Source organism: Vanessa cardui, chromosome 9 (assembly GCF_905220365.1).
Source record: "Vanessa cardui chromosome 9, ilVanCard2.1, whole genome shotgun sequence".
NCBI classification, from domain to species: Eukaryota; Metazoa; Arthropoda; class Insecta; order Lepidoptera; family Nymphalidae; genus Vanessa; species Vanessa cardui.
The window spans coordinates 4,589,040-4,616,760 of record NC_061131.1 but is presented as its reverse complement, the minus strand read 5'-3'; the positions used below and the strand labels follow the sequence as shown (position 1 = coordinate 4,616,760).

The window sequence follows — 27,721 nt, the reverse complement described above, 5'->3', positions numbered from 1 at the left end:
CATTAATGACCATTAATTTAATCAGAATTTTTTTATATAATCAAAGAAATAATAAAAATTATTCCTTATGATGGATTACAATCCATCATAAGGAATAATTTGTTTCGATTATATTAAATAAATCTGCATTCCTACTATATAGGCTATCTATATTACTTGTTTAAATTATACATTAATAATATATAGGTTATTTAAAAATATTTCTTTTTCAAATAAAACTTACAGAAACAATTTTAAAATAATTTATTTAACTTCTTATGTAAATAATACAAAAGCAAGTGAATACCATTCATAGCATTCAGCAATTTAAAGAACTAAATAGAAATTAGTCTTTTATCGCCCCATATCAACATCAGCATTTTCCGAAAATTTTAATTTAATTGTTAAAGTGTTAGGAGTTGTGGCATCCGCTACAAGTATATCACATCCATTGTATAGTCCTAGCTCCGTAATTTTCTTTTTTAAATTATCTCTTGTTTTTTCTTCAATACTTTTGATTGATGACATGTACAAAGTTTTGTTGCGACCATTGATAATTGTTGTGATTCCTTGAAAAAAAAAAGTATTAAAAGATTACTTGTAGGTATAGAATTAGAGATATCCTATTAAACATTATCCGATAATGAGTGACATGAGTATATGGATTTCAATTCAAGGTTAAATTCTAAGCATGCCTCACTTTTCATGGGATTAAATGCATATAATACAACTTGTACGGCAATAATGGAAAACCCACATAAGTAAATCTCTCTATACACAAAATGGATTTTTTTTCAAATAAATATAATTATGCCAAGATCTGAATTTGAAATTTTGGAACAAAAAAATGTGAGCTAACCTGGACTTTTCATTAAATATCCTTTATCTTCACACAATTTATCATAGATTGCCTGCAATGTTGCATCAGATTCAATTTCCATTACTCTGGTAGTATTACTACAAGCAACACAATCTTGACGTTTCTCAGCCCCAAATGTATAGGTATACACTCCTTCGGACATATTGAGGACCATATAGTTGTTCATATTAGTGCAGCAGGAAGAAGCTAACTTGAAAACCTGGAACAATCAATTCATATACCTTTAAAGTATATGTATAAAATAATATATATTATCTATTATCTGAACAGGGAAGGTGTATATAATAAACATTCTTAACAAAATCTATTATAATTGATATTGGAATCTCTTTTATAAATTATATTAAACTAATTAACATGTAATCTTCATATGACGTTGCAACAATATGAAATAAACAGTTAATATGTATTATAGCAAATTATTATATATAATATAAATAAATATAAATATGAGACAACATCAAATACATTACTCTGATCCCAATTTAAGTAGCTAAAGCACTTGTGTTATGGAAGATTAGAAGTAACTAAGGTACCACATACACCCAGACACAAGACAACATAGAAAACTTATGGTAATCTACATAGACTCGGGCGGGAATTGAACCCAGGACCTCAGAGTGGTGTACCCATGAAAACCGGTGTACACACCACTCAACCAGGGAGGTCGTCAATGCGTCTGTTATGTGACATTCATCAATAACTTATTTATATACATGTGTTTACAATTATTATTTACCTCAGTTGCACAAGTCGCAGCAATTGCAGCATTGGTACTGGCTACAGCTGGTATAATATTCTTTAACACACCCTGAGTTAACCTATATGTAACTGAGGTAATACCATACTTCATGGCTCTTTCCTGCGCTTTCTCATACACCCAGGCAACATGCTGTGGATCGTCACCATCAAGTGTAGTGGAACTTCCCCAGGGATTTTCTTTTGCCCATTGTAAAACTTTAACATACTCAATACAATGCTCTGGTAATCTGCAAGAAATAAATATATAATAAGATAGTAATTTTTTATTTTATATCGTACATATACATAAGTCATAGTGTATCATTTAATGTCATAAATGACATAACAAATAATTATTTTTACATATACATATATATATAATTATACCTAAAATGATAATCCATGAATGGTAGTATGGTAACTTTATTCCAAAAACCATCTGAATAGTCAGCAGTACCTATATTAATCAAATTTTTAAAACAGTACTACCAAATTCGAAAAAAATGCAGATATGTCATTATACTATATGATCTCACTAGAACATACCTTGGAGTGTTAGCAATAGTGCAGAGTGGGAAAGTCTTCTGTGGTGGGTAAAGGTCCAGAGTGCATTCGATACAAGCACTCATTCCTGGGAGGATGACTCTTGCGTTTCCTTTGAATCCCTCTGTACCTCCATCAACCAATGGAATAACACTACTTTGATCTAGACTCCCTGTCAACAAGAATTGTTCATTACTTACGAATCAACAAATATCAATAGTGTTACTAAAATTTTACTACTGAGATAATGCTTCCTTTAGATTACAAGAAATGTCAATAATAGTCTTTTATTAACAACATAATAATAGAATAGTGATAGATCTGATAAAATTTCTAAATATCTAATGATATAATATTGACAAGAAACTATATTAAAACTTGAAGGCCTTAGGTTTGTCTAGCTAAATTAGCAATGTATATTTGAATAGATTTTATTATATTATGGGACAAAAAAGTATTACTATCATCATTGTATTGCAGCAAAGACACTAGCATTCCATTCAGCCAACGTCTTGCAACAATTGAGTCAAGTCCACAAACTACAATATGAAACTGGCGATAAAATCCTTCATCTAGGTCCTGGATGGCACAATGATGTGCTACTGCTTCACACCCTGGAACCCTAAAATATATAATAATATTTGTTACAGTACTTATTACTAATATAAAATGAGAATACTATTTTTAAATTATTTTATTACCTTTTATTTACAAATTCAACTGCACATTTGGCTTTAGATAATCCAATATCATTTTTACGAAATAAAAACTGCCTATTAAGATTTGATAGTTCTATAGTATCCATATCCACAATATGAATCTTCTTAAAACCCATAAGAGACAAGTCCTTTAGTAATTCGCAACCAAGACCACCAGCCCCAACTATCAAAACTTTGCAAGAATTCATTATGAAATCCAGTATTTCAGCCGAGGGTTCAAAATCAGGATGACAGAAAGGACCAGATCTCTCTAACAATTTTCTTATGTTATGCCATCTTCTCTGCTGGTAATCAAGGGTTTGAGATTCTCCATCTGCCATATTTTTTGTTATGATTTAACACTAACAAGAGTAAATTTTAACTTGAGTATTTTTACCGGCGATCCGTAATCTGCATAAAAAAAAAATTAAACACAAAAACTACAAATATACCGCTAACTCCCATATAAGTTGTATAAAACATGAAGTCTAACACTAGAACTTTTTAAAAACACAATAAAAGTACAATTACTCTACCTACCATTAACCTTCTAACTTATGTTTTTTAAATTCTTCATAAATAATTATTGACTATTGTCTTGAGTCTTCTGAAAATTCGTATATGTCAAAATCGAACCTGCGAAGAATGACATATGCAAACACTGATTTGAATTACTACGTCTTAAAATATTTTGTGAAAATAAAAATCTAAGAAAATAATTATAATTTTTAATAAGTATGATTTTATTTTTAAATTGATTTACAAATATAAGGTATATTTTTTTTAATTTTATTATTGACAGATATAAATACATACAAATGTGTTAGTAGATGGCTGGTTAGCTATATCGTTTGATATGTATTCATTTGTTAAAAATGGCGTGATGGTGGTGAATTTGTCGAAACATAAGGATTTTCAAGTTCGCAGTTTTCAAGATTTCCTTGTAAGTTCCAAGGTTTAAATACTTGGTTAGTTTTCTGCATAAAATTCAATATTAGTCGGACGTGTTTTTTTGAGATGAGGATCAACGTTTTCGTCGAAATTCAAGGGAGAGACTGTCAGACTGTGAACATCTTATAGCACGTATACCTCGTGATTAAAAACCATGCTTTGACAAAGTTTCACCGGTAGTCTTCCGGATTAAATAAAAAAGCTCTCTTTAGAACATGATGTCGATTCAGTCCTTCAATAGTGTTTATTAGATAATAGATCCTTTGTAAATAGTAAGTTTGTATAGTTACCTTGGATGGTCGGCGTTAATCGTAACATTGCCAATTTATTATCTTATGTGTTGAAATGCGATTTCCAAACTTCAGAAAAGCTATAAATCAATTAAATCATTTGTATACATTTCATTTACGTGTTTATAATAATTGTGATATTTATAGATGTCAAAATGGCTGGTAATAAAATAAACACTAAGAAAAAAGAAGATAAAAATAAGGCCAACAGATTAAGTGGACAATCAATTGAAGAAAATGAAGAAACAGATTTTTCATTACTCAGAAAACCCATACAGACAAATATAACTGGATTTTCTCAGGCTAGGAAAATTTTTGACCAAGCAACTGAAGAGGTACAAATTTGATTTCAAATATAAATTTTCATGAAATAGAGTGTAATTGAATTATTTATAAATGATTTTTTATTTAAATTTCAATAAATGTTGATAATTTATTTTGTGTTATATTTCAGCTAAAAAGTTTGCTGACTAATGAATGTGATCTTTTATATGAATGTAAGGTGTGCCGGAATATATTTAGGAGTTTGGCAAATTTTATATCACATAAACGTGTGTATTGTAAAGAGAAATTTAACTCATCTATTCATGGCCATTTCTTTAAAGAAACATGTTCCGTGAGTATTTACATAGGAATATTTATAATAAAATATTAGAATATTTATTTTAATTGTAAGACTCAGTGGTAGAATATTTTTAAACGAACACATGTTCAAAGTTAACAGTACTATATATTTTTACTTGTTATTTTTTAAAATTGAAAACTATTGTGTGAAAAACTGTATCAATAAGGCTCACATAATTTTAATTTTTTTTGAAAAACATTATGTAACACTTAATATCTAAAGTAATTACATTTGTTAAATTAACTAGTTAAATATTAATTTCCGCTTACAGATACAGGAGGTGTTAAAAATAAGGAAGTTAGAGGAAAGTTATCAAGAATCTTTGAAGGATATAAATGATTCAAACAGCATAAAGGATGATGACTGTGACAAGCGGATTCCCATATCTAAAGACATAACCGAAGTAGTCGAAAGAATAGTTAAACACAAGGGAGTTCAGGAAGAAAAACTTCAAGAGCAACAATTGGTTTTCCAGAAAATTCCGAAGAGTTCTGTGGCCGTTTACCAAAACATTGCTGGTATAGATGATGAAACCAGCAGTGATAGTATGCAGCTCCAAGTATGTTTTTGCCATCTTAAAATTAATCCTAGTTTCTTAATGCTGACTGACAGTATCAATAACATCTTGTATATGGTAAAAGTCTTCTCTATTTTTAAGATGAGATGAAGCTTACCATAATATCCCAATGCTTGTACATTTCACCAAAGGTATGCTAGTTACATTGACACATTTTCTATTACACAAAAATCATGATGACTATAAACATAACTTAATTATCGCTACCTTTGGTAAAGATTCGTAGGACTTATTCTTATGGCTTTCAGCTTGAACGAGGCTATTAACTTATTAGTATATAATTAAAAATATAATTTTATGATTAATTGCAGGTAAAAGAATTGGATAATATTTTATCACAAGAAAATGCAATTCTACAAAGCGATGGAACATTTAAAGTACAAAGTAATAACAATGTGTCTTCAAATGTGGACAATGTAATACAAATAAGTGACGATGAAGAAAATGAAGATATGGATGAGCTTAAATGTAGAATCTGTGAGTAGTGTCTTATCAAAAATATCTATTTGTTATGTATGCATTAAAAACTGATATTAAGTAATATTATATGTCTATTATCTATATTCAAATTGTTACCTTTTAAATGTAAGTTACTCCACCACTTATTCCATTTGCTGCTAGAGGATGCACAAACTTACAGCGTTCCTTTCACTGTGTACCATTACTAGAATTGTGAACACAAACTAATATCTTGCAACAAACAAAATTCAATGGATTTTCGTCTCTAACCACTGAGCTTCAATTTTATAAGGGAATAAAATTTTATGTTTTTTTTTCAAAGCATGTTTTCAACATGGGTGAATTAAATTGTTTCATTGAATATGTCAAATCTATGTATAGTTTTGGATTAACAATTCTTTAAATCTAAATCTTCAGGTGATCTTCAATTTTCTACTCAAAAAACATTAAAGTTCCACATGAAATACAAACACCTGGAAAGTAGGCTGGTCTACCCTTGTCCAGATTGCTTGGATATATTTTCAACATCTTGGAGTGTATACCGACACTTATTTAAAGTTCATAGGTAAGGACATACTTTGTCTCTGTCTTCTTTTATTCTTTTGCCAGATGTTCATAATGTAATATAAAATAATTATTTTCAGAAAAACAGCTGCTCAAATTCGTAGGCTTCGCGAGTCAATACAAGCAAAGGCATTCCGAATGAATAATCCGCCAGCATTTTATGAAAAGCGAAAGACAATTCCAAAGAATGTTGCTCCCCAGAAAATAACTGAGGAGGAAAGACTTGATCAGGAAAATCAGGTACCTAACATTAAGAATACCAATGATTAAGAATGGAGTTTACTTTGTCCGTAACTGATCAGATATTCTACTGCCATAGTAATACAACAACAACAACAGCCTGTAAATTCCCACTGCTGGGCTAAAGGCCTCCTCTCCCTTCGAGGAGAAGGTTTGGAACATATTCCACCACGCTGTTCCAATTCGGGTTGGTGGAATACACATGTGGCAGAATTTTTGTGAAATTTGTCACATGCAGGTTTCCTCACGATGTTTTCCTTCACCGCTTAGCACGAGAAGATGAGAATTATAAAGACAAATTAAGGACATGAATCTGCGGTGCTTGCTCGGTTTGAACACGCAATCATCGGTTAAGATGCACATGTTCTAACCACTGGGCCATCTCGACTAATAGTAACACCTAGTATTTATTATGTTCTGGTTTGAAAGATGAATAAGCCAATGTAACTTCAATCACAAGGGACATAAAATCTGACTTCCCAAAGTTGGTGGTGTATTGGCTATGTATACAATGCCTATTTCTGTCTATATGGATTTTGGCACATACATATATATTATAAAAGCTATAATAATATCGCAGGCGTGGTTGGAGCAGTTGGACGGCGAAGGTGATGGCCGACGCTGTGGCGGTTGCGGACGAACCTTCGAGCGTCGCGCTGCACTTGCAGCGCACGCCCACACATGTGCGCGCAGGCATCGTCGCCGTATTCAGATACAGATTCGGAAAGATTACGACAAGACGCAACACAATCCGTACCTGCCTCAACCTCGTATCGCTTCTGTCGCAGGTACGTTCTTAACGCCTCAATTTCGTTGGAAAACTGCTCAAACATTTCGTTATCTTGTTTGTAATGACATGATTTTTTTTCCTTTTTTAGATTCTGCAACAGTTGTTGAAGATGTTGAAATAGAAGAAAAAACTGAAGAAAATGTCAAAATTGAGGTAAAGGATAAAAATGAAGAAAAGGAGAAATATGAAAACAAAGATGAACAAGAAGAAAAAGATAGAAATGACGAAAAAGATAAAAATGAACTTAAAATGAAAAAAGACAAAGATGAAGATCAACTAACTGAAGCGGTCATGACAATCATAGAGGAGAAACGGGAACAGGATGATGACACTAAAGAAATGGAAATTGATAATACTACTGTCCAAAATATACCATTCTTTTACGACAGTACATTGATGAATAAATTGCCATTTGCTCAGCAAGCTGAAAAAAGTAATTTGAATGCTCTTAAACAAAAAATGCAAATAGATACAGATATAGACCAGCTGCTTTGTAAAAAATGTTCTAACAAATTCAATGAATTCCTTGATCTCTTTGATCATATGGGTGCACATTATAAATGGGTGCGATATGCCTGTAAATTATGTAACTTCAAACATTTCAATTTTGATAACCTTCTAGAACATGTGAAAGTTGTCCATAAACTTAAAGGCAATACCGATTTTTACTATAGCACAGTTAAGGCAATTGATGGAGCTGAAGCTTTAGAGCTTGCAGAAACAACTGATGATGTGATTGTTGCAAATGAAATCAGTCCAGATTCAAGGCGCCCTAGCAGGTGTTCCAGTGATTCTAGTCGGATATCTGATGATAGCTCTAGTAGCAGTACAAGAGTAGTCGAGGTTGGGTCTCGAAAACGAAAAGCCAACCGTTATAAGAATAATTTAAAGAAAAAGAAAGAAACTTTCATTTCAGGTTTGTATTTTTAAGAATAATTTGAAATGAACATGAAACAATATTTTTATTTTAGCATATTAAGATTATTAAATCTCACTGATAATGTTAACAGTTTATTTTATTATATTTCAGATGACGTTGATGATCAAAAAGCAGATGAAAGTTTAAAAGAAGTTATTGTCATAGAAAATGATTCTCCGTCGAATCCTAAAATATTTGAAGAGAATTCTTCTGACATGGATGAACTTGATGAGAAAACCACAAAACGACATCAGATTGAATTAGCTACTGTAACTTCTCGTAGACCTGTCCGTAAGAAAACAAAACCGAAAAATGAAGATTTTGAATACGACTTGTCTAACTTATTAAAACTGGAGGCGCAAGGGTATCGTGATTATCAGCCGGTAACTAGTAAACCAGCACAAAGTAAAAAGAAAATACAGCAAGACGTTCAAAATAACTATGATCTAATAAATAAAGATTGTTGCGGGGCATTAACAACGCTATCCCGTAAGTCAGTGGAAAATGCACAAAGTCATATGAAAACTCTTGATTTATTTAATAATCCTAAAGAAACACGATCATCGTCTGTTTTTGCTCGGCCAATGATACCGAAAGTTACCAGAAGTGATAAAATATCCCCAAAGAAAGAAGAAAAAGAATTGAAGGATACACCTATTGTAAATAAAGTATTAGAAACATGTAACTTGCCTAGTTTAACTAAAGTCGTTCCTGACAATGAAATTCCTAGTACAGATTCTCTAAATAAAAAGTCTAAAACTGGTGAACCAGAAATAAGTAAAGAGTTACAAGACACGTCTATTAAAGTATACAGTAACGATACGATTAAAGTTGATTCTAATAAAGAGGAAGTCAAAGATAAATTACGTGCTGAAACAATAAAAGTTGCCGGAGTTCCGGTAATAGATTCAGCTAAACCAAATTTGAACGTGCCTATGGTGCCTATAAAATTTCGTCGACAAAGCTTAGAAGTCATTAAAAATCCTTTAATAAAGAAAAATATAACGGATTTTACAAAAGCTGGTATGAAAACTAAAATTTTAGTTATAAAACCCATTAATAGAAACTCAGATGGAACTCAAGCATTAAATTCACCACTGAAATTTCAAACTATTAAGTTAAAAGATCCTAATAAAAGTATAGCTTTAAATGAAGATAAAAAGGATCAAGTGGTTGTAGTTAAAGTACCTAAAGTTGATTGTAATGTTACTAAAACAATTGCAAGCAACATAATAGTCAATAACGTAAGTCCGGCAAGTGTTGAAGAAATCAAAAGTCCTGTTGGTGATGAAGAAATCATTTTAGACACAACTTCCAGTGAAAATGACGAAGGTGTACTAGAAGATAATGTAAATACTTGTAAAGAAATAGACTGTGAACCCACTCCTCATGTATCTGTTATTAAAACAACTGAAATGATTATTAATAATGATACAACAGCAAATGTATAGAGTTAAATGCTTTCGCAAAGTATTATTTCTTTTTCTGGAGAAGATAATTTTATGTTTGTACAGTTCTTAATATTGTAAGTTTAGGTAGAAAAAATAAAATTTAAGCTGCCAGCCTCTAAATTTTTTTAATATTCCAATATTCTAAAAATGAATACACCACCACCAAACCCTTATGGACGAAAATAATCATGTCATTAATTAAATAAAAATAATGATTCCATAATTACTAAACGCATTTATCATAACAATGGTTAATCAGTTTCGCAGCCGTTGATGGCTCATTATGCATTAATATTACATGTGCCAATTTCTATTGGTGGGGTTGTGCTCCATTACAATCTGTTGATTCCTTTTATAATAAGATTTGGTACCAAGACATTTTCTGGCAGTCTACGTAAATATATTCGAGGCTTGCCAATTAGTTGTGCTTCTACCCCGCCATACCAATAAAAAGACATTTAGTTTTAATTCAAATAAATATTACAATCTCATCTACATGCTCCAAGTTTCAAATTAATAAGTAAAGGATCTAAATAACTGCCATAAGACCACTGTAGATTAATTCAAAGAAATTTACTGTAACACCTTTAAGCAAAGAGACTGGACATTTACTTATGTAATAAAAAAATAACTCGAATTATAAAACTTCAGCCCTCGTAATTTGCTGCATTTTGCTGTAATAAAGCAGAAAAAGAAACCACAGTATTGCATTTAAATAGAATTTAAAGAATAATTCCTTAAGGCAATGGTTATTAGTGAAATACTACCACATATATTTTTTAAAAAGGTAAGAAATTTTTATTAACAATTATCAATTATTTTTAAGTATTGTAGATAAAACATATGATCCTAACATCTTTTAAAAATGCATTGAGTTACTTGTCAATTTTCTATTATTATATCTTTACAATGCTTTTTTTCATATTTATGTAGAATATCATTCATTTATTATCATCAGTAATCTCATTTGAATGCACTGATTTCATAAGTTATTATTTTTTATATTATTTACTTTCTATAGTGTAGAATATTTACATAATATTGTATGAATAGCTTCTTTTAATATTTTTCAAAAACCCATTTTATTTTTAAAAGGAAATTAGTAATATGAAAATTATAGAACCATATAATTAAAATATTTGTAGCAATAAATACACAGACATCAGTTACAGCTAAATTTATTATGAAATAAGATTACAATCTTTCATTTGCTTCATATTTATACATTTTTAGCCAAAGTTTCTGCTTTAGCTACAACTTCTTCGATAGGTCCAACCATGTAGAATGCAACTTCTGGTAAATGATCATACTCTCCTTGAAGGATCTGAGAGAATCCCTTAATAGTTTGCTCAAGAGGTACAAGTTTTCCTGGATGACCAGTGAACACCTCAGCTACTTGGAAGGGTTGAGAGAGGAATCTCTGGATCTTACGTGCACGTGCTACAGTCAGCTTGTCTTCTTCAGATAACTCATCCATACCCAAGATAGCGATAATGTCCTGTAGGGATTTGTAATCTTGCAGAATTTTCTGAACGCCACGTGCAACATTGTAGTGCTCGGCACCAATAATGTTAGGGTCCATGATACGAGAGGTAGAGTCGAGAGGATCGACAGCAGGGTAGATACCCAGTTCAGCAATAGCACGAGACAATACAGTCGTAGCATCCAAGTGAGCGAAAGTAGTGGCAGGGGCGGGGTCAGTCAAGTCATCGGCGGGTACATAAATAGCCTGCACAGAGGTAATAGATCCCTTCTTGGTGGTGGTAATACGTTCCTGCATAGTACCCATGTCAGTGGCGAGGGTGGGTTGGTAACCTACGGCAGAGGGAATACGACCCAACAAGGCAGATACCTCCGAACCAGCCTGAGTGAATCTGAAAATGTTATCAATGAAAAGCAGTACATCTTGTCCTTCCTGGTCACGGAAGTATTCAGCAACAGTCAGACCTGTGAGAGCGACACGGGCACGTGCGCCAGGGGGCTCGTTCATCTGACCGTACACAAGCGCTACTTTGGATGTCTTGTCCTTCAGGGAAATTACACCTGATTCAATCATCTCGTGGTACAAATCGTTACCTTCGCGAGTGCGCTCGCCTACACCAGCGAATACAGAGTAACCACCGTGGGCCTTGGCTACGTTGTTGATCAGTTCCATAATAAGTACAGTCTTGCCGACACCAGCACCGCCGAAAAGACCGATCTTACCTCCCTTGGCGTAAGGCGCAAGCAGATCTACGACTTTGATTCCTGTTACCAGAATCTCTTGCTCTACGGACATGTCGACGAACGCTGGCGCTTCGGCGTGAATAGCGGCAGTCTTGTCGGTAGGGATAGGACCGCGCTCATCGATGGGTTCTCCGATTACGTTGATGATACGGCCGAGAGTCTCAGCTCCAACGGGAATACGGATGGGTGAGCCAGAGTCGAGGACAGCCTGTCCACGGATGAGACCCTCTGTACCGTCCATGGCAATGGTACGTACTGTATTCTCACCCAAGTGCTGGGCCACTTCGAGCACCAGACGTGGTTGACGATTTTGGACTTCGAGGGCATTGAGGATGGGAGGTAGATCATCCTCGAATTGTACATCTACTACGGCACCAATGACTGCGACCACCTTACCTTGCCCTTTTCCGGAGGCTTTTGCTGCATAATCCCTCTTGTTTCCAGAAACAGCAACAATTTTGCCGCACTCGGCTAGAGCTTTTTCGGCAACTGATTTTGCGGCTAAAAAGCCGCCACCAACCCTACTTACAGCCCCTAACATTTTTTTAAGATTGAGCAAACGGGCAAAGTGTACGGGCGGTCGCTAAGTAAAATTATGTAACCTATAAAATTATCTAGTCGTACAGTCGATCATTCGCCGACGTGAAAATACACCACAGATAAAAATTAAAATTAAGACGAGTTAAAACTAAAATCGCAATTAAAATATCAATAATATTAGATTTAATACAGATGAAGCGAATGAAGCTATCCTTAGATAAAAAATAATAAGCTGAAATGATGTATTAGTCATCAAAAATACAATTTAGGTATTTTTGTAGTGTTTTTCGAATTACAGTATAAATCGTTGATAGTGTCTTGTCTGATTTAAAAGACACATTTATCATTAATGTAGTATTTGTAAGTAGGTAATATCGCCGCAATCTACGAGAAAATTAACTTCTATAACAATATAATTCACAAAAATGTGAATGTATATCAGTGTGTTATGATATGATAAGTAACCAACTGTCTACAAAGATTTATAGGAAAGCTTTATTCTATTATTACTTCATCAAAATAGTGAAAATTGAAGCATACTATGTTTTACCTAAAAATAGTGGCTAAGTAATTAAGATATAATGTGAAATATATGGAGGTCGACGCATATATTATTTTTTATAAAATTATTAATCAATCGATTATAGATTTATTAAGTAAAAAGAAAATTTATCCGTGTAGCTAGTCATTATACTAGGTACACATAATTAAGCATTCTTGCAAAATATAATAAACATGATTTGTTTAATTCAATTTACACTTTGTTGAGAACAGTTTTTTTGAGTATGTGTTGTGATGTTTTCATGTAGTGCAAAAACTCTGTTTTGCACTGGCTAATGGCTATTTTACTATTATGGAACTAAGCAATACTATAATACTCCATAATAATGATTTATCCACAGCAGTATTTATCATGCAACAAACAACAACCGTAATAGCTTCACTGGCGTATTCCCATAAATCTTATTGATTTCTTTAAAGTTAAAATGACTGAAACAACTAATTCTGAAAACATGACAATGTCATGTTAACTATAACTTGATATTGTCATGTTTATTCTTTACAAGATGTGCTTTATAAGTTGAAACACCAGGCTTTATTTTAGTTTGTCTTTCATGTAACGCACTTTAGTCCAAAAAGTAAGTATTCAAGTAACGGTGTGCTTCAACCTTTCTACATACTACATTTTATTTGTATATTATTTATGTATGTAACAAATTTATATTCCGAAAATCGGCCAGTTAATATAAAATCATAAAAATTGTTACTCGTATAGTTTCAGCTTGATATTAATCTTTACAAATGGGGCGATGTATTGTATTGTAGATTTTTATACTATTATTGGACTACCCCATAGCTCAGCAGTTTTCTTAGTGTCTTATTACGTACCTTAAACGTAATTATTATACCTCATGGTCATTTTACAAAATAAATTTAAGGTAAAGTTACCAGGTCCGTATCTGTGATATTTTGGAACCGAGACAAAACCTTGTAAGTGGCGCCCTCTCCCATCAGTGTTTGGGAAAAAGTGTTAAGTTTGTAATGCCAATTAATGTAATTGTAGTTGGAGTAGTAAATTTATGACTATTTATTAAAAAAAATAATCCTTTAACAAATTAAAAAACAGAAACCGAAAAAACACAAAAATATTACAACTTTCTACTGGTGGATTTGGTGCCCCATCAGGCTCGTACCTAGGTTTACCCCCCTTTAAATCCGAGCTCTTTAAATTTAAAGGTAATAAAATCACTATCAATAATTTACCACGAAGAAAAAAAGTGGCATAATAATAGTCTTACACCTTACCTTTCCCCTTTCTTGCGTTTTCCACAAGTGTTGTGACTTATATAATGTATAATGTCTAAAAATGTATATCAATTTTATCAAATATCAATGTTTATGACTTGCTTTGCTTATAAGATCTGTATTTTAAATGTCATTACAATTCGGGAATATGTACTTGCTTATTTTAGTTCATAGTTACTTGTAATAGAATCTAAAATATCTTGCAGAGATCTTAAAAAATAGTTCGTCTTCTTTACAGTTAAAAGTTTGTTTGTTTATATTATATGTTAAAATAATTAATAATTAAGGGAAAAAAAATATTTTATATTAATATTAAACGTACTTTCCTTAATATTTCGAAAGTTGCAACATGTTTCATGTTGTTTAAAACAAAAATATTTTAGTGGCGATAAATTGTGTTAAATATTATAATGTTTCGAAATAGAATTTTAACACGAGTAAGCATATAATTATGTTATAATTATAGTTAAGAATCAGAAACCGAAAGTATTTGTAATCATATAAATAATTTTAGATATTATGGCGACATGGAGCAATAAGTAAAATCGATTATGCAAGACCTAGTGCAATTCGTTTGTGTACGAATTCAATAAATATGAGAGAACAAGGCACAGTAGCGATCAAGGAAAGTTATATTAAGAAATTTATGAATGCTGTAGGATGGATGGACCAAGATAGGACAGTAAGTTAGAACCCAACCTCAGCACAGGCTCATATAACCTCACTTTTAATGATCCGATACATTTTTCCATTCAGAGTAAAAAAAATTTTCACAATAATTTAATAAAATGATTCCAATTTTGTATTTTTTCAGCGTTTAAAATTAACCGGATACTTTCTCTATGAATGTGTACCTCTCAAAGTTGCATACAATGAATGGTTTGAGATTCTAGAACTCCCAGACACATTTGCATCCTGGTTTATTATAACTGAACTTCATGTGTGGTTACTGCTTGTACGTTATATGGCAGAAGATGTAACTTCATTAAGTGGACAAAAAAATAAATATGTTAAAGGTGATGGACATTTTGTCAGAAATTGTATTATAGAAGCGCTATGGGCTGATGTTGCAAATAGAATTAAATTATTGGAGGTAATTAACTGCTTAATAACTTTCATTTTAAGTAATGTTAGTCTTTTAAATCATGATTTAACAAACAATATAAAGTTAAGCTACCGCTATTTAAAAAATTTAGTATGTCATTTGATTTAATGTATTAATTCATTAAATTTACAAATATTTAGAACTGTTTTATGATAAAAATAATTAACATCAATTAGGTAATAGTCATAGATACAAGTCTAATTTTAAGTGAAGAATAATATTAATTAATTTAATAATAAATTGAATAGTTCAATAATGATTGGGTACCCATGGTTGGCCTAAGCCACTGGATCAGTGCATGGCACTGGATTAATATAGTTATATGATAGAGGTCACATTGGTATGATCAGTGTACTCATTCTTTTTAGAATCCTTTTATTTTACAAAATATTAATAACATACAGTATACTATACAAGGATGCCATGATTTATATTGTTATAAATTTAAAAATATATTTATATATTATTTTATTTTAAGTAATTAAGTTGAGAGCTGAGATGGCCCAGTGGTTAGAATGCGTGCATCTTAACCGATGATTACGGGTTCAAACCCAGGCAAGCACCACTATATATATGTGCTTAATTGTGTTTATAATTCATCTCGTGCTCGGCGGTGAAGGAAAACATCGTGAGGAAACCTGCATGTGTCTAATTTCATCAAAATTCTGCCACATGTGCATTCCACCAACCCGCATTGGAACAGCGTGGTGGAATACATTCCAAACCCTCTCCTTAATGGAAGAGGAGGCCTTATCTCAGCAGTGGGAAATTTACAGGCTGTTACTTTACTTTTTTACTTTAATTAAGTTAAGCTCCAATATTTGAAATAATTCTAGGGAGCAAATCCAGCAATAGCAAGAAAGCAAGTTACAGAACTATCTGAACAGTTCCAAGCTGCATTAATTGGATATGATGAAGGAATTAGCGATGACAAAGTAATGGCTGCAGCTGTCTGGAGGAGGTTCTATTCGCTGTCTGAAGACACAAAAGCAGAGAATGTTGTCAAAATTGTTCACTTCATAAGACATCAGGTAATTTCTACACGAATATAAAGAGCAAAATAGCCTCAATCTGATCAAGCACTCTTATAATTCAATCTGTGTTTGTCTTTTTTTGCCAAATCATAACGCAGTCATATTTTTGATTGCCTTGTTTAAGGCCGTCTATCCACCTGAACTTGGTGATGCTAATATTCTTGAATCTTGTTGAGGTTTGCACAATGTCACACAAGTCTCGCCCATACACACGTGTTATCTATATGGACAAGAAATCAAACACAGCCAGTTTTTAATTATTTAAGTGTCAAAAACCTTCTGGTTTGTACAATGTTTGTTAGCTCTTAACAAGTAGGTTAATTCAGTTACTGTTTTGACAAACTAACCAAGTATTTTAATAGCAATTTGGATGGTTTTGGATTGACTTTTTATCATGTTTTTGTTGTTTCAGTTGTCTGAATTAGATAAAATTTCTAGTGAAAAATTGAGATGGAAACCTGAAGTCAACTGGTTGAGTATAATGAAACATTAAAATTAATATTGGTTGTTAAAAAATATTTGTTGAAGTCTGTTATAAAGTAAGTGAAGCTCTATTGTTATTTTATTTACAAAATGTAACCCTTTATAATGAAAAAGCTTATTTAATAGATAATGGACCGGTTTAAATCTATGTATTTTCTTACTTTTCACCTGGCCGAAAATTACTGTAATATAATTACTACACTGTTAGTAGGGTATTTTAGGTAGTGTAAAATAAATTATGAAATTTGATTAAAATTAAAATATATGTGGACATATTTAGATTTTGAGTCATAAAAGCAAATTATTAATTTTTTTATATTTAATTTAAAAGTCATAATTTTTAGTCATTGTATAAAGTTTGCTGAAGTCACTGTACATAACATAAATTAAAAAAAAATAGATTTTATAAAAATGTGCAGCATTTTAATAAATAAATAAATATGAGACAACATCACATACATTATTCTGATCCCAATGTAAGTAGCCGAAGCACTCATGTTATGGAAATCAGAAGTAACGACAGTACCACAAACACCCAGACCCAAGATAACATAGAAAACTAATAGTAATCTACATCGACTCGGCCGGGAATCGAACCCGGACCTCAGAGTGGCGTACCCATGAAAACCGGCGTGCACACCACACGACCATGGAGGTCGTCAGAGCATTGAATTCTTACTATTGTACAACATTTATTATATGATCTTTTAATCTGAACAAAACGCATGCAGACATCAAATTAAAGAAAAATAGATGATTTTATATTATATATTTTATTTATTAATTAGAATTATGTTATGTTATTATGGGAAAAGTACAGTTCACGTAGTTCATCACACTTTTCACGCTCCCAAAGAACTGTCACAACGGTCCTGCATATAATGTTAATTTTACAATTACTATCGCAATTCGGCCATCGTTCGTCACTCAGTTTTGAGAAAAACGCTGAATAAAGATCTAATGTGTCTAGTTTAGTTGTCACCATATCATAAGTTAAGTCATTCATAGTAGCAGCTGATAGGTCGTTGATTCCGAAACTGTTTTTCATGTCGTAAAGTTGGAACCAGTGCGGTCTTCTATGTGGCGTGAGGTTAGCTTCGGTGAGGTTATATACGTAGTTCACAATATTATTCAATTCCTAAAACATATTTACGATATATACAAGGTATGCACAGGTTACATCTGTATGTTTAAAATATAAAATTTTTGTGAAGCAGCTTTTTAGCTGCCGTCAAAAAATTTTACTTTTCAGATTCTTGAGACTAACCTATCACTCTTTGATTGTAAAGACTTTAAATTTTCCTAGTAATTAATTGAAATTTCCTAATCTGTCACTTCTATCGTATGGAGTCTTACTCTATGCCTACATAACTAAAAGCCATTCTAATAAGTAATAAGTGATAATTGAGATTATCGTTTTTAATTAGACGTTTGCTTTAGTTTCTATTTCAAAACATCCAACGCAAAGAGCTTTATACTTACAAAAGATTTTGGGTCGAATGTAGCTATCTTATAGTTCATATTATAGAACGAATAAGCAGTAGCAGCGCCGGTTACCCACGCTATATTAATGGGTGAACCGTTTTCTGTGCTGTAGAATATCTTGTATGAGTCAGAATGTGTGTGACCGTTGAATTCTCCTTTTATTGTTCGCGAGAAACTGTAAGAACACATTAATCGACTATACTTTTAAGTTCGATCTATTAGAGTCTAGTAGATTGTGTAATAATTAGACAAATGGGATATCTGCCAAGCTACAATAGAAATTTTATTATTTTAAATTACACAGAATGCATTAATTTTTCTGAAAGTATGTTATTAATTGGTATTATCGCCTTTGCCTATAATTTTGATCATAACGTTCATACTGTCGATAGTAGTGAAGACCTTTTTTAACATAAGGAACATATAATATTTCATCATATTATTTATCGTAAGTAAAAGTAAGTAAGCATATTATATCAAGAATGACAACATGTTGACAGAAATTATAGACAAACAAATCTTTCAAGAAGCAAATATGGCCTTACCGAGTAACGACTCTGTTGTATTCTCTGGTCCATGTATATATGAGGTCTTGGACTCCAGGCGGAATGTGAGCCAGAATATGGACACTTTCACCTGCTAATTCAGCTTTGTGTAGCTCGCGAACAAGCCATTCCAGATGCCTTTTAGAATCTAACGGATCGTAGACTAACCACCTGTAAATGAAACCCAAAAAAATTTTATACAAAATTTCAAAAATTGAGCGAACTGACTTTTATTTGTAATAAGAATCTTTAAACACAGATTTATTCTGTAAAAACTTACTTCGTATCTTGAAAAATGTTAAGACTATTTGGAACCTTTAAATCTTATAAATTGTATCTTTTCTATTAAACACCGACAATGTCACATATCACTTTTTATAGTTTACGATTCTGAGCGGTGAGTTTCGAGTTACCTCTTACAGAATAGCGTTACAGTTAAAATTTAATAATGCATTACATTTATGTAAAAAAATCATTCATACTTACCAATTATACCTATAAGCAATATTGTTGTTAATAGAAATAACTCGTAAACCAGGCCTGACGAGCATAGAGAAGCCACCGTGTTCCCGAACTGTGGCCTTAGCATCCTCTGTCAAATAGCTATCCCATTTACTAGCAAAGGATTCGTATAACCATGTCGTGTTCAGTTTGTCGTCTTTAATTGAACTTGGTGCAAATCTGCGAAGAAAGTATTAATGATGCACTTTGCTGATCAATTGTGAAATAAACTGAAAAATCGGTTTATCAATTGTAATTTATGGTTGGCTTTTGAGTGTTTTCATCTTGTCGTAAAATCTAATTTGACTGTTTACATTTAAAGTTAAATATTTAAATAATATCTGGATACTGATTGAAGTAACAAAAATATTTTTTTATATCTCTATTTTGATTATTATCTTACTGGTTCGTAGGTTGAGATTCATGATTTCCAATACAAGGTACAATTAAAACATTGTCATCAAATTCTTTTCTCATCTTGTCGACAATGTATGAGTTAACTTCATTGATAAGTTCGTACGTTGTTTCCCATATGTGATGGTCGATATTATCTCCCAAGTAGTAAACAATATTTATATCCTGAAAAAAAGGTATAATAAGTTAGACGACCTCCGTGGTCGAGTAGTGTGTACAGTGGTGTGGAAGTTTGTGGTACAGCTGTTATTTCTAAATGTTCTATAACGCAAGTGCTTCATCTACGTACATTGGGATCAGAGTAATGTATGTGGTGTTACCCACTATTTATTTATTTAATAATAAAGTAGCTGGTATTTAACGCAAAAAACAAAAGACAAATAACTTTTCGAATGTGTGGCTGCTGATAATTTCTTTTCGGAAACCATTAAGCTTTCATTAGCTCGACACAGAATTTAACTCAGGAAGTTTTACATCAGCACCAACACTAACAATGCATTTAGTTATATAGTAAAATTTTCATAGTATATTTTTTCTAAATTTTTATTTACCTTGTGTTTCGAAACTGTTTCAATGATATCATCAAACGCCCATTGCGGTGTATCGCAACGCCTGTAGTCTCCCCAATATCCAGCTGGCGCTGAATTTCTAATTCTTCTTTTGGCATTTGATAAATTTCTGATGTCGTTTGCTAGATCTAAATCCAATATAAAGTCATCTCCAATTTCAAATATTCGATCCCTGAATACTGAATCTGCTATATCAATGTTATAATCATGTGATCTTGGAGTTTGGCCTTTTCTACAGCAAGTCAGTTCGCTACAATCAGCAACGCCATACGCTTCATATAAGGGATCGACGTGAGTGTCCGCGATCAGAGCTATTGTCAATGGATCATTGCTTTTTGTAGAAATCTAGGTGCAAAATACACTAATGAACAATAGGATTTTTAAGACATTTTTATTACTTTTTGTTAAGCTATTTAATACTGATAATACCTTTAAATAATCACTTGCTGTGTCATCTTTTATCGCAATATTTTCAGGTAAGTCGATTGTCCATTCAAATCTAGGATCGTTGAAAGTACAGGTGTTCGGATCATCGGCAGTTTGTAACAGGAGGCCACAAAATGTTCTAGGCGCGGCCTCCGGCGTTGTCCTCATTATGTGTGATATTATAGGCTATTAAAAGCAAACACTCTGTAATATTATTTTTCTACGATTTTCATTTAAAATAATTAATTCTAATCACTGATTTGTTTATTTAAGTAACTCCTTATTACATCAGCTATCTACCATTAAAATCGGTGTACGAGTTTCAGAGATTAGCCGAAACAGACAGACAGACAAAAATTGTAAAAAAAATATATAAGTCCCATGTATATATAATATTACAAACAAATACTTCAATTTAATTATATTTAATACATATTACAGGCTCATTCACATTTATTTATCGTAATAAAAAAAAGTACTTACGATATTTAGTCTCATAATTCCTGAGCAACTTTTATAACTAATTATTAAAATTATATTGCAAAGAGGTGTAAACGTCTCTATAATATTTTCATCAGTGTTACCTTCCTGAACCAGATATTGCAGTACAGCAAATGCGCTACTGCATATTAGACAGATAACACTCTGTAATAAAAGAAAATATAATTGGATATTATACAGTGGATAGAACACTAAGCATGTATGTATTGTGTACAGAATATAAATAATAATAATTAGAATCTTTTAATATCTAAAGGCTATAGAACTTCAAAACTGTACTGTAATGTACTGAAAAAAAAACTTTGTTGATTGTTACGTCACAAATAACCTATCATCCAAATAACCGATTTAGACTTGATCGTCGGCTGTCCATTGTTTTTCAGACTTTTTGAATTGAACTATTTGTGGAAACTAATGAGATTAATGTAAATGAATTTGATTTGATTTGACGATTTTACAATGTAATTATAATCTTTCCCTCAAAAGTACTTTTGAATAATACTCACTGATCTGCTATTTGTTTCATATCCCGTATCAAAAGCAGCAGAAGCCGGTCTGTAGATTTCGAAAACATCTTGAATCGTTTTCAAGTCAGTGTCTGTGGTTTCGTTCTTTACTACTTTAAGAAATAAATTTTGAAGTGCGTCTAAAAATAATTTAAAAAAATTAAGATAATAATTTACTTTCTTGTCTTCGATGTAAGATTTTTTGTGATAGACCTATTTTATTCGTCACTGGGTTTCAAGGCTTATTTTAAATATATAAAAGTTTGCTTTCTTGAATTCTGGAAGTAGTCCGTCAGTTTTTCACTAATATATGGACGGACATGATAGATCCTTAGTTGTTTTTTTTTAAATAATGCAATTTACGAAATCATCCCAAGATCTTTATGCTTAAATTTGCACCATTACTTAGTTTTATTTTTGTACGAAAATGTCCCTATGAATTATTTTATAGTTTATAATCGACGCGACAGTTAATAGTAGATTAAAATTAACTTGCTAGATTTGTTGATATTTTGTCTTTACATAAAAATGAAGCTAAGATAAAACATGTATGAACGATATCCTTATCATATTATCAAGAATTTCGATACAATTTCATATATAAATAAGGTTAAAGCCGAAATTGTGAAACTAGTTATAATTGATGTACTCTTGAAAGCATTTAGTTTAATTAATGAGAGAACTATGTGCGAGTTACTGTTAGTAGGTACCATCCATTCAACATGTATGCTATCTGGAAGAAGCAATACTTTAGTAGGTTGACTAAAATGCTGGTACAAGATACATTATTTCTTGGTTGATGATGCAATTTAAATTCTCTGTTGGCCTATTGTATCAACTTGATTAAATTACATATAAAATATTGTAATACAGATTCAAGAACTTTGAAAAATTTTGCATAACACATTGTATAACAACACTGAGAATGTAAACACTGTTTTGCGTATAAAAAAAGAAATTATATAAAATAGGCTCAACTAAAACCTTTAAATTACTTATTTTTGAAGTCAATATTATTCAAAGCAAGACAAAACAATATTTACTACGGTGTGAACACGAACTCTAAAAGTATAATAAATATTTATATATTGTTTTCAAGTTTTTGTATTGTGAGATATTTTTTTGAGTTTTTAACTAAAAAGAACTACTAAACTAATTTGCATAAACCTTATACGTAAAAAATAATGACATGAAAACAAGGTTTAAATATATTATACCTAGCACTTTTCTTTCTTTTCAGGTACTATAGTTTTCTTTTGTTTAATTAATATTTACAAATGCTTCCTTATATATCGATACATATATTTTTAATATAACATATTAAAATATTTTTAATACAATCCTAAACTGGAAATATTTTCAACTTACCTGAGGTTATAAGTCTGGTAGCAACACTAAAATTTAGTATGAACAGTACCCCAATAAATATTTTCATCGTAAGTGTTGTCCTCACAATTGTATATTTCTTTCTTATTTGAAACACGTTAGAACTACTTAAAAAAATCGTATCAATTAATGATATCTCATCGTATATCGTAAGTAAGCCAGTGTGCAGCGTTTCTTATGTATTTCGGAATTTAATCTGATATAATCAAACAATGTATTATCTCTTAAATACTGCAATCAAAATCTTTTTTAAATTGTTTTCTTTACTGGTGCGATTAAATCTGTTTTTTTTTTTATATTTATACTTACACGTGTATGTTCACAATGATATTTTTGAAAGAAACGGTGACGATCATACAGACACAAGGAGGAAATGGAAATTAAAAATGTCTGGTTTCTCTTTTCGTAAAGTCATTTTCCTCAGCCTTCCTAGGGCACGATGTTTATTTCCACATTAAGATTCTACAATTGTTTTTAACTTGGCGTATTATAAATTGAACCTCATTTAAAAAAATATATACATAAATAAGGCGTATTACGCAATATCAGACTATAGATGTTTTTCTTTACCCTCTGATAATAAAGAAGCGTGGTCTTTGTTGATTTCCAGGCAGGATATTGGTAAATTTAATTGTATTTTTGGCATACTCTAATTAAAATGGTGGAAAAGAGTACGTACTGAGTTTCTTACTGCTTCTTTTCTGTAGAATCTACTGACCGAAACTATATTCGCTTTACATTTTCACGTTCAGTGCCAGCGACACGCCTAGCGTGTTCATGCGAATTTCTATAGCCACGCCGGGAACACGCTAGGCTTGTTCTAAGAATTTCAGTGATATCTTAAAAACTAGGCTAAATTATTCATTCAAACTAATTGTGTGCAATCTTCAAGCGATAAGCTACTGAGTTTTTAAGTGGTCCGTTAAAATTAATATATTTTTTTATTTTAGAAAAAAAATGTCTTTTGTAATGCCGGCGACACGCTAGGCTTGTTCACTTATTAAGGATAATCATAGATTGTCAAACTGTTTTTTCAACAAACCACATTTTATTTATGGCTTATTTGGTGACAATTGAACTAATTTTGTTATTGTTTTCTCAAATTTGCGGAACTTTGTTACATTTTTTTTTGTACAAATATCTATTATTATAAAAATTTATACACCTTTGTAGTAAAACTATATAAGCCGTAATTCTGCCATTCCTATTTAATGACAAAGTTTATAGTAAACTGTCTTACTTTGTGTTATGTTGATACTGATACTGATTATGTATTACAAGTACCTATATGTTAGTTCGATTAATCATTAACTACCACATACATACACCAAATATATAAAATTAAACACTAAATAAGGCTGATTTACCTTAAAAATGTAAACTCATGTCAACTTCAAATTCGTGTTACAAGAATTGAAGTAATTAAACAATAAAACGAGTTTTAGTCCAAGATTTTAGATATCCGCTCTGCATAAAATCCTTCTACGTGATTTTTCGATTGGATTATGTCGGAGGGTGCCCCCCAAGTATAAAATCGAGTTTCTGTCGTCCGAAACCGCGAGCGTTAGCCGCCATCTTGAACAACGTTTTTTTTGCATATATCTCGGAAACGGTAAGTTTTACGTCAAAAACCGAAGAGATCTTTCTTGTAGAAAACAAAATTTCCCACCTCTTTCATACCAAACTTTTCCTTCTATTGTTGATATTTTCCGAGATATTTAAGTAAATAAAAACCAAATTATTTGTTTTTGTAAAGTAAATCAATATTTTTTGTATAAAATTAGTAAAAAAAGTGTGTACAAAAAGTTTTATATAAAATTAGTAGAAAATTTCATGCTCTCCGACCTAATCCAATCGAAAAATCACGTAGAAGGATTTTATGTAGAGCGGACCGATTTTTGGTGCTAAAATTCCTGGACTATTTAGCTTACAAGAAGCTTGATTATTTTTTAATTATTTGTTTATTAATTATTACTTATTTAACTGTTCTTTATTATTATATATCAAGACATGTGCACCGAATCGATATCCTATGACCTTTGAACATTTCTAGCAACTAATAAGAAAGTGAACGAAACAAGTGAGATAAAAATTGATTTTAGAAATTAATAAGTATGTATTTGAGAAAACAAAAAAAAGAAGGTGGATTTTTATGGACATTTTATGAAGCGAAATTTAAACTCTGTTTTAATTTGTATTGAAAGTTCTATTTTATTTTATTTGATTATACCTTGCTACTTTCAAACTGACCCGCGTCATTTGCAGGGATACAACAGTAGATAACAGGTAACAGTAGATATCATGAACAATTTTTTTATTGAAATAAGAACTAAATCATAACGCGATAAAAAGTATATATCAAATTCGACACCAATATAAATATGATATGTGGGAATTTATTAAAAAGTTTTACAACCACTGATTACATTATGATGTTTACTTACCATAAAAGCGGTTTTTTGACATAATCCAGGATAAAACACTGACAACATTATTCTAAACACCTTAATTATTGCATAACACAAGAAATATTAACTAACAAAGACCGTTTTAACAAAAAAATAATAATTTTTTTGTTCCTGTGCCAGTGGACACGCTACGCTTGTCCATACAATTTATCTAGCGATGCCGGGGACACGCTTAGCGTGTTCGCGGCATTATGTATGCCGGCATCGCTATAAGCATAGGAAAAATTTAGGTGGCAGTGAACGTGTTAACGGCCGTTTTCAATAACTTTTACACCCAATTTAACCGTTTGTACCTAATTTCAGAAAAAAAGATAGCCAAATCTGTTCTTTTGCTCGTACTTTCTTTTCAATAACCTATCGACGGTTAGCATTTCCCATTGAAACTAGCCACCCGTCATCGGTAGGACAGATTGCTTACTACAGATAGATATAGTATGACATAACTTAAACTCAATAGAACCGATTCCTGCCGATTTACACAACCAATAGAAATAGCTCCCTATCGCGCCATTCGACGCTATTCATCGCTATAGATTCTCGCGTCAGTGACGTGTAAAATTGACGAATATTTTAGGTCGTATGATATGACAAGTTATTACGTTTGTGTAAAGATCACATTCACATAAGAAATAAATATTGATAATTTCGGATAGATGTGATCGGTTTAACGAATTTTACCAATGCTACATCTGAGTTGTGTCGTTACTATACGCTTATACAAGTCGTGCTTCTCAAAAACAGTTTCCCGTTACTATCGGATACACTAAGCGATCTCTAGTAACGAGGTGTTCTAGACGTTTTAACTTAAGTTTAGTTAGGGTCCCTAATCTTTTCTAGCAATTAACATAGCCTGCGATACTCAAGGTAAATGTAGCTTTCCAGTGGTGAAAGATTTTTTGAAAGCGGCACAGTAGTTTTTGTGTTTATTCATTACAAAAATACACACACACACACAAAAATACAAATTTTTCCTCTTTATAATAGTATTGTAGATTTAATTAGGAAAAAACATATAAAATGCGCCACTAATACAAGTTTATCAATAATATTTCTACATTAAACTTTCGATGTGATCAGGGCAACACTTTAAGGTCATATTTAATTACAATTTTTATATATTCCATCATGAGATAAGAGCCTATGCAGCAAACTACGTATTTTAATAATGAATTCTTTGTATCGTTGAGTATTATACCGAGAAATCTGAATAATATAGAACATCAAATCTACTGGTGTTGAAAAGATGTATTGAACTTTGCTATCTTATAGTTTACATTGTTAAAAGTACAGGACGTACTATATTGAAGAAGAATCCACGTGGCCACTAAATACTTCCATAATTTTGAATGAGAAACAAGCAACAACAATAACAAACCACATCAGTCATAAACAGGACGATCATATGATATCTATTAACATAGATGGCTGTCTACAAAGTAGGTATAGTTGTTATCTGATTGCAGGCTTGTTTAATATCGAGTATGTACACTTTTTAGGTTTAAAAAAAATAAGCCATAACAATTGCTACAAGCTTAATAATTGTATGCGTTATAAATAGAAGGTTGAGGACGTAGGTACCTCTTTTTCATGACATTAGACGCTTTGAAGTCGGACTTCGAAAAAGAGGTACGTAATATTCGCCGATAACAACGATTGCCAAAAGTGGTATTAAGATTCAGAGTATTTTCGAGAGGTAGTGGCAAAGGCTGGAGAGTATAAGCTTGAAACTGAACGGAACCAAAACCGAGTACATGCTCTGTGATTTCGGCGGTCTCTCCGCTCTGATGTCCGGTATCTTGGATAAATTTTGCAAGTTGGATAGGACGTTATAAATCGGATGAATTTATGGTGTGTAAAAATTGGCGGCAAATTGTCTGCAACAATGTATGACCTACGGATGCCGCTCAAATTGAAAGGCTAATTCTACAAATCCGTCATGCTATAGCTGTGAAGAATAAGGATGAAAAGAAATTTGCATGTAGCAGACATGATAATAAGCTATAGTAAATAAATATATTT

The 27,721-nt window shown here is 31.8% G+C and overlaps 5 protein-coding genes and 1 long non-coding RNA gene across 7 annotated transcripts; 2 read left to right on the top strand and 4 right to left on the bottom strand.

Annotated features, from left to right (window-relative positions):
• Positions 1-264: 264 nt before the first annotated feature.
• Positions 265-3,485, bottom strand: LOC124532528 (NEDD8-activating enzyme E1 catalytic subunit). Its single transcript, XM_047107463.1, has 7 exons — positions 3,382-3,485; positions 2,845-3,252; positions 2,605-2,765; positions 2,147-2,315; positions 1,599-1,848; positions 839-1,058; positions 265-548 (listed from the first exon to the last, which is right to left on the bottom strand). Exons 2-7 carry the CDS (start codon positions 3,180-3,182, stop codon positions 334-336), a joined length of 1,353 nt encoding a protein of 450 aa, XP_046963419.1. The 5' UTR covers positions 3,183-3,252; positions 3,382-3,485; the 3' UTR covers positions 265-333.
• A 158-nt stretch (positions 3,486-3,643) lies between these two features.
• LOC124532629 lies at positions 3,644-9,823 on the top strand. The gene is made up of 10 exons (XM_047107651.1): positions 3,644-3,784; positions 4,230-4,417; positions 4,537-4,698; positions 4,979-5,266; positions 5,596-5,761; positions 6,161-6,308; positions 6,388-6,547; positions 7,128-7,335; positions 7,426-8,253; positions 8,368-9,823. Exons 2-10 carry the CDS (start codon positions 4,238-4,240, stop codon positions 9,705-9,707), a joined length of 3,480 nt encoding a protein of 1,159 aa, XP_046963607.1. The 5' UTR covers positions 3,644-3,784; positions 4,230-4,237; the 3' UTR covers positions 9,708-9,823.
• A 1,046-nt stretch (positions 9,824-10,869) lies between these two features.
• Positions 10,870-12,577, bottom strand: LOC124532628 (ATP synthase subunit beta, mitochondrial-like). Its single transcript, XM_047107650.1, has one exon. It carries the CDS (start codon positions 12,472-12,474, stop codon positions 10,927-10,929), a length of 1,548 nt encoding a protein of 515 aa, XP_046963606.1. The 5' UTR covers positions 12,475-12,577; the 3' UTR covers positions 10,870-10,926.
• A 1,837-nt stretch (positions 12,578-14,414) lies between these two features.
• On the top strand, positions 14,415-16,972 carry LOC124532306 (ubiquinol-cytochrome-c reductase complex assembly factor 1). Of its 2 annotated transcripts, none has more exons than XM_047107154.1 (5): positions 14,415-14,523; positions 14,794-14,961; positions 15,094-15,372; positions 16,221-16,415; positions 16,831-16,972. In XM_047107154.1, exons 2-5 carry the CDS (start codon positions 14,875-14,877, stop codon positions 16,909-16,911), a joined length of 642 nt encoding a protein of 213 aa, XP_046963110.1. In that variant the 5' UTR covers positions 14,415-14,523; positions 14,794-14,874; the 3' UTR covers positions 16,912-16,972. The 2 variants fall into 2 exon arrangements, with proteins under 2 accessions (XP_046963110.1, XP_046963109.1); XM_047107153.1 differs by having other exon boundaries at positions 14,416-14,716.
• Positions 16,973-17,664: 692 nt separating this feature from the next.
• Positions 17,665-21,009, bottom strand: LOC124532438 (sphingomyelin phosphodiesterase-like). Its single transcript, XM_047107342.1, has 7 exons — positions 20,845-21,009; positions 20,398-20,760; positions 19,836-20,011; positions 19,418-19,612; positions 18,932-19,102; positions 18,384-18,561; positions 17,665-18,039 (listed from the first exon to the last, which is right to left on the bottom strand). The coding sequence occupies exons 1-7, from the start codon at positions 21,007-21,009 to the stop codon at positions 17,692-17,694; spliced, it is 1,596 nt and encodes a 531-aa protein (XP_046963298.1). The 3' UTR covers positions 17,665-17,691.
• Positions 21,010-21,316: 307 nt separating this feature from the next.
• On the bottom strand, positions 21,317-23,424 carry LOC124532316. The gene is made up of 3 exons (XR_006966636.1): positions 23,217-23,424; positions 21,849-21,988; positions 21,317-21,486 (listed from the first exon to the last, which is right to left on the bottom strand). It is a non-coding gene; the product is annotated as an uncharacterized LOC124532316 (long non-coding RNA).
• Positions 23,425-27,721: the final 4,297 nt, after the last annotated feature.